The 7,302-nt window shown below is 30.9% G+C and overlaps 1 protein-coding gene across 1 annotated transcript; it reads left to right on the forward strand.

The window, feature by feature from the left end:
* The first annotated feature begins 6,565 nt into the window (after positions 1 to 6,565).
* LOC132713112 (uncharacterized) lies at positions 6,566 to 7,042 on the forward strand. Its single transcript, XM_060695582.1, has one exon. The coding sequence runs from the start codon at positions 6,566 to 6,568 to the stop codon at positions 7,040 to 7,042; it is 477 nt and encodes a 158-aa protein (XP_060551565.1).
* The last annotated feature ends 260 nt before the right edge of the window (positions 7,043 to 7,302 follow it).

The following is a 7,302-nucleotide window of genomic DNA, read 5'->3' on the forward strand; positions in this document are numbered from 1 at the left end:
CGTCTTGCAATAAATCAAGGGTAAACGTGTAATATGTTTAAACAATCTCTTATAACGCATAATCTTATCATTGATACTTCTGTTCATTTAAAAATACTTAAAGTATGTTTCGTAATTTCAGAGCTACAATCTAGGAAATCTGTCAAGACTTGTTTCAAGAAAATTTGATAGCAAGTTCGTCATATACAAGCAACTGATATCACGTGTGAAAGGTATGATTTACAAAACAATTGGTTTCTTACTTATTTACATATAACAATCAATTGCACAAAGTTTATCAGTCTTTCTCCCGTTGATTTACGAACTCCATAACTGTTCAAGAATAGTAGTAAAACGGGTTCAAATGCCAGTAACGTTTTTAATGACAAACTTGAAATGAAATACAAAGTTGTCCAATACAATACAATGTTCACTACAATATTATTTTAGATAAACAAAGTAGCATATTTATTTTTACATCACACGATTGGCAAATAACATCAAAATATAACAGATGTGGGTGTATAAGAGGTAATTATAATACTAGAATAAACACGCAAAATTTCGTTTAATTCTATTGGTATGACGAAGACTTAATTTCATAAATAATTTCAACTATTCCACTATTTTTACAATTATAAGTTGAATTATTGGCTTTTTTATCTGTGTTTAATTGTTGGCTTTTTCTACCAGAGTAAAGTTGTTCAACACATTACCTTTCATGTTTGCGTTTGATTTAGAATGTCTAATTACTAGTAGATTTTGACATATATAAAGATGCGCTTTCTGAGGATCTTTTAAAATCTCTAATTGGCATTTTACAGGATGCATCAATAATCGTAAATGAAATCATTAAAGTTTTCATAGTTTACTGCTTTGCAACAACTTAATTATTGTGCAGGTAGATTTGTTTTCATTTATGATTAACACGTACTTTTTATCAAATTTCTAATTTTTTTATTATAACATGTATTTTTTTGCATCTGTTATTTCAAAGCGCTCAATTGGTTAATCTGTACAAACACCTAGATATTGCAGAAAATGAAAAAGATGTTACCACCCTTATTTTATTATGTTTTTTATTTGCTTTCCCAGTACCCTTAAACCATAATTATATAAATTTTACATACTTACACTGTATAATGCATACATGTACTTATAATCAGACAATATTTCATATTGATATTGCAAAGTTACCTTGGTCGTCACAAATTCTTGCTCTGTAACAATGTTAACCTTTATGTCTCATTTCACAAATCCAATCAAACAACACAGTCATATTTTCATATTAATCTCTGTTAGTTCATATGATGAAAGTTTTTTGTTGCACTATAGTGTTGAAACTAAATAATGGCAAAGTAAAATATCATGTCTAGTGAATAATTAAGAAAATGAAATCGATGACTTCAACGAAACATTAGGCGAACTCCTGTTGGAAGAAAAACGCGGATCATGACACTAGTTGAGTGAATATACAAAAAATAATTAATGTCTCTTTCCAAAAATCCAATTAACAACACACGTTAGTCTCCATAAGTTTCATATCATATAAGATTTGTGTTACACTTAGGAAATGACAACGTAAAATATGTTAAAACAATACAACAAGGAATTATATCTAGTGAAAGGCTCGAATGTTTACGAAATGAAATCCATAAACATCCGCAAAATTGAGCCCCTATTGATCAATGACGATTAGCATAAATGAATATGAAAAAAGAACGGTTGCACATTTTGCTAAATTAAACGTATATATTCATTTGAAGTCAGACCGTTTCAATCAAATATTTATCATAATGGCGCGAGTCCGTAAAATTAACATCTGACATGAGTGCTTTTAGTTATTATTCTTTTGAGAGGCAAGAAGGACAAAGGGTTTATAGATACATTTTTTGTTAAACTGGCAGTCTCATGGCAAACTGATTGTTTTGTCCTTATATTCAAACTGCAATGCAGTTATTATAAATCACAGCAGAAACAGTTGGGGAAATCTTCGCGGATGGTTATGTTTAAAACATTTTCCTTTTCTACTTCATATTTTTATTTCAAAGCTTTCAATAATACAGCATTATGTTGTTTTTTTTTCTTTCGTGAAACTGGTGAATTATGGCATTAAAATTGATCTAAAATTGTGGAATATGATGAATTTGATTTCATGCATATTTCGACATCAGTCGTACTTATTACCGATTTCTTTCCTTACGATATCTTGACACTTATGTAAATGACTATGTTCATAAATATGTGTAAACGAAACTCTATAAATTTCGGACAAAAGCATTTTCCCCTTGTTTGACTTGAAAAATACGGAACAAGTAAGCTGACGATAACGCATACTTTAGGGATCAGTCCAAACTACTTACTCAATTTCTTCATTACATGCTAATATATTTTTCATTTAGAATGTGAAATGTATTGAACAGTGTTTGGCAAGTGACATCACTAATCCAGAAATAATGTAAAGACAAACAGATATTGAAGATAATTGGTTTGAAAGCAACAAGATCCATTTTCATTAAACACGTATTTTCGGAAATCTTTATACTTTAGCTGTCATTCACTAGTCACTTCCGCCTACAATTTTGTCTCTCTTAAATGTTGCGTTTTGCAAGATCTTTTTTTCTTTTGAAGGGGCTGTCAACATTGTACCAAATTTTTTTAATAGAGTAATATTAAAAGACAGAGACTTGGATGAATTTTTGATTTTCCCAAATCATTACACATTTCTTGCATGCTTAATAAGATCAGAGTTATTATTTTATTAATCTTCTTAGCAGTGTTGAACGAACAGTGTAAAGAGCTTTGATACAATACTATCAAATTAGCCTACATCTCTAATTATGTTATGCTTTTCGATAATTAACTTAGTGGTGACTGGAACATATTAGTGTTATTTTAATAAAACTCATAAACACGCGATCATTGTAAGCATTGTTGACCTTTGGTTAACCTGTTCTGAAGTCAAAGGTTTTATATTATAATTAAAAATCTTGATTATAACTATAGACCAACCCCTCTACTAATTAGCAAGCCTGATATAAACTCGTATGAAGTTCATCGGAGCTAATTACCGATATGTCAATAATATTCATGAAAATATCAGAAATATTAACTAATTGAATAAGTATGAAATTATCCTAATACGATATAACAAAATATTTTAACACCTGTTCTTTGCTTATCTATGTGTGAGCTATTGTAGAGAATCTATCGATTCGCGTCTCTTCTGGTCTTTTATGGTCGTTGATACCAGTACTTGCAAACACAACTTAAACCGGTGTATCGGGGTGTGCCTTTTTATTTTGTCTTATTACAATCGAGTGACCTCCCCTTTACACAATTGCGTATGATATTATTTCTATACACATGTAAAACGGAGCACCGTCCTTCACATAAATTGTGTTTTCTTTTTGTCGGCATGATTGTAATTTAAGATATTGAAAAAACTTATAATAATAATGATATTAATAATAACTAGGATGTTATTATCATTCTTTACTTTGATCTTATCTATAATATTATTTTTATTATTTTATTCTCCATTATTTGTTGTTTTTTTAGTTGTTTTTTTCGAGAGACTTCATGCAGATATTCTAACAAAACATCATTATCTCAGTCTCATTTCTAGATATTGTCACGTAAGATTCAAAGACATGTAACAGGTCAGAATATATCAAACATAATCCAGACAAAGTCATAAGTTGATGGATGTTCAAGTTGACAAGGGCAGTCGTATAACATTATAAAAAAATCATTCCCCGGAACCTCAATATGCTGTCTGCACTTTTTCTACGTAATTTGTATGTAATTGTCACATTCCGTTGTTTGTATTTTATTACTTTTATATATACAATTATTTGATTACCATATATATGTGGCTGTCTGGCATAAACAGTTAACAATTTCTTGTCAGCTGGAAGTCTGGGCAAGATAATAAGGAATGTAAGACAAACAAACTTTTCAAAATGAATATATTTAACTCTAGTATACAATAAAACCCTTGCCAATCGACTCTAGGTCATATAAACAAATAACCGTTTAAACAGGGCCATAAAACATGTCGAACATTTTTATAACTAATTATATTAAAGCATGCCGCAGAAATAAAGAGACAAATGTTGAAACAGTTTTTTTCAATGAGAATTTGCAATGAAAAATCATATACTCATATGCTGATGCTGTCTTCTTAAAACATGCTCTTGCTTTGGTTTACAAATGATATTTTCTTAATATATGTTTATCTATTAGAAATGTGAAGTAATTGAAAACCTTTGTTTATACACCACTGCAATGATTGTCATGTAAACCATAAGTTGGCTTAAAGCAAGATTTTTGACATGCAAGACATAGAGTACAAACAACTTAGACGGTTATTCATTACCACTGAAAAAAAGGAAAATATATTTTACAGTCAACATCTCATGGGAATCTCTTTCGCACGCTATTTTCGAATTAAAACATACAATAAGATATATAAAAAAACTGGCTCATGACATTTCTGATATTTTTTTTTTGCATATATCCATAAGAGATTTGATTTCAAATTATTTGTACAATGTCCTATTTGAGACGAATTCCCAAGCGCCTCATTTTGTTCAGGAATCTTTTTACTGACGACCGAATCTCAATGGTTTATTGTGGAACTAAGCCCACAAATATCCATGATTTTCCCACAGAATAATACATGCTTAATGAGATCATTCAATAATGCTACTTTTAAATTTACGGTTCCGATTGACGCTACAAAGACTTATTGCAGAGAGAAGACAGACAACCGAAAGTGTGAAATAACCGTGTAAAATTTGATTGCCTTTAATCTTGAGTGGCTGGACTTATTTGGGGCTGCCTTAATGTCGCAGTCTCTTGTTGAGATTTTCCTTTATATTTTTGATCAATCAACAAAGAGATTTTAGATTTCAAAAACCCTAGTGTTTCCGTTCACATATCTGTCAATTTTGTAAATCAGAAATACCTATATACTACCTCTATCTTAATTGTTTAAAATCGCATTTTTTTCTTAAACAGCATTTACAAACAATCGAAAATCGACAAAAGGTCGAAAAAAATATCAAAGTATTTTAGTAACTTTAAAATATGTAAAAACTGATTTTGCAATTGATTTGGATATACGTCTCCGTTGGAGATAGTAAAAATCATCTTTTCCTAACGTAATCATTACCTTAATCGACAGATGCATTATTTTGTATGTATAAATTTGTTAAATGGCGTCCCATGAACAGGCTAAGAGCTACAAACAGTGTTAAAAACAAAATTGGTTATTCTCATTAAACAGACATAAAAGCAATTGCAAGGCAACGAAATAGCCGTATGGATATTGGAAATAATTAAATTTGGTGAGAGCCATAATGTATATTGAAAAAAGATATGTTTTTTCAGGGTGGTTTCAAAGACTTGTTTTAGATTTTATAATTATTTTTTACATCATACGTCAATATTCAAACGAGTCTATGTCTGTGTTTCATTGTTAAGCTTATTTAACTTTTTATTGCATTATTATCTTCGTAATGAACTTGTCTTTTTACAAATGAAGATTGAAATACTCATTTATAGATTCGGATTTTTAGAAATCAAGAGGAATTGACTGATGATATTGCTCGGAGAGATGATTAAAAATAACCTAATTGGAATATTTTCCTGTTTGCATATATCATATATTCATCATATAAACATTCGTTCTGATTCACTTAGAAGTACATGTATATCAACATTTTATTTTTTAACAATTTTTATAAGAATATCCAAATGGTACATTTTCATTGTTTTTATCCTTATTTAAAAACATTATGGAAGATGTGCCCATTTTAGACCTATCCACTTTAATTCAAAATAAAAATATATTTATGTTCTATTCTATCTTTATATATAGTTAGATATAGTTACGCATGCGCAAGAAAATGGTGGTTCAATTTTTTGAAAAGAAAGAAAAAAGGAAAAATATGGATTAATTAAGGATTATTTTGATTTATATGTGATAAAACAGTTGATAGTTGATACATATCTATACATTCATGCCAAAAAAAACGAAAAAAAAATCGAAGGAATCGCCAGAAAATAGCCAGAACATTTCAAAACGTTTGTCAACAATGGCACAAAATGGCGCGATTCTAGGTGCTCAAAGCCTTCAAAATGGATTAAAAAATGGATCAAGTGGACAAAATGAGGTAAATGCCCAATACCAATCAAGTGCAAACTACAATTCACAACCTATCTATTACTCAGATACGCAGTATATGGCAATGAACTCTGCCTCGCCTGTGTTCACAGGTAATACCCCACCCACACCGTGTACACCGGTAGTTCAAAATACAGGTCAAAATCAAGGGTATAATCATAATATCATTTCTATGTTGTTACAAAGGCTTGATTCAATGGACAAAAAGCTATCACAATTAGATAATATCCAAGCGGGAATGAACGTTTTAACGGTACGCATGGACACAATGGACCAAAAGATCAACTCCTTTGAGGTCAAATTGAGTGAAATAGAGCAGAGTCGTTCGTTTGATAGTGATATTCTTAAAATATAAACAAAAGGCAAACAGAATTAGACACGTTGTTAAAGTCGATGAAAAAGTCCGAAAAGGATTCACGGGAAAAGGAGTTAGAGTTACGGGACGAAATTACAGATATAAAATGTCGAAGCATGAGGGACAACTTGTTGTTTTTCAATTTGCCTGAAGAAAAAGATGAAAACTGCGAGCAGAAAGTTCTTAACTTTATTGAAAAGGAGATGAAAATATTGGCCGCAATAGAAAATATAAAACTGCATCGAGCTCATAGACTTGGCGTGTACAGAAGCACCAAAGTTCGCCCAATTGTTGCCAAATTTGCATATTTTCCGGACCGAGAAAGAGTTAGAGCTTCCGCAAAAACCTTATCAGGTACGCAATTTGGTGTCGCAGAGCAATTTCCTAGGGAGATTATGGAAACAAGGCGAAAACTGGTACCAATCATGAAAAAGGCCCGTGATGAAGGAAAAGAGGCGTATATTAAAGTAGATAAATTGTACATTAATAAGCAGCTATACCGTGGACATGATTAGGAGTCACGAGAGAGTGTCATCAAGTGTTTATCATGGAATGTTGAGGGACTTTCTAAAGTTAAGCGATCATCAAACGAATTTATTGGAATTATAAGTGAAAATGATGTCATATGTTTAAGTGAGTCTTGAACGAATAAAAGCTCAGTTATTGATCTTAATGGATATGACAAACCGATTCATTCTTATAGACGATTTCAGCATAGACGTGCTAAGCGCTCCAGCGGTGGACTTATCATATATATAAAAAATTCCATAAGAAA

Source organism: Ruditapes philippinarum, unplaced genomic scaffold (genome assembly GCF_026571515.1).
Source record: "Ruditapes philippinarum isolate M1 unplaced genomic scaffold, ASM2657151v2 ctg3047_1_1_1_1, whole genome shotgun sequence".
Lineage (NCBI taxonomy): Eukaryota > Metazoa > Mollusca > Bivalvia > Venerida > Veneridae > Ruditapes > Ruditapes philippinarum.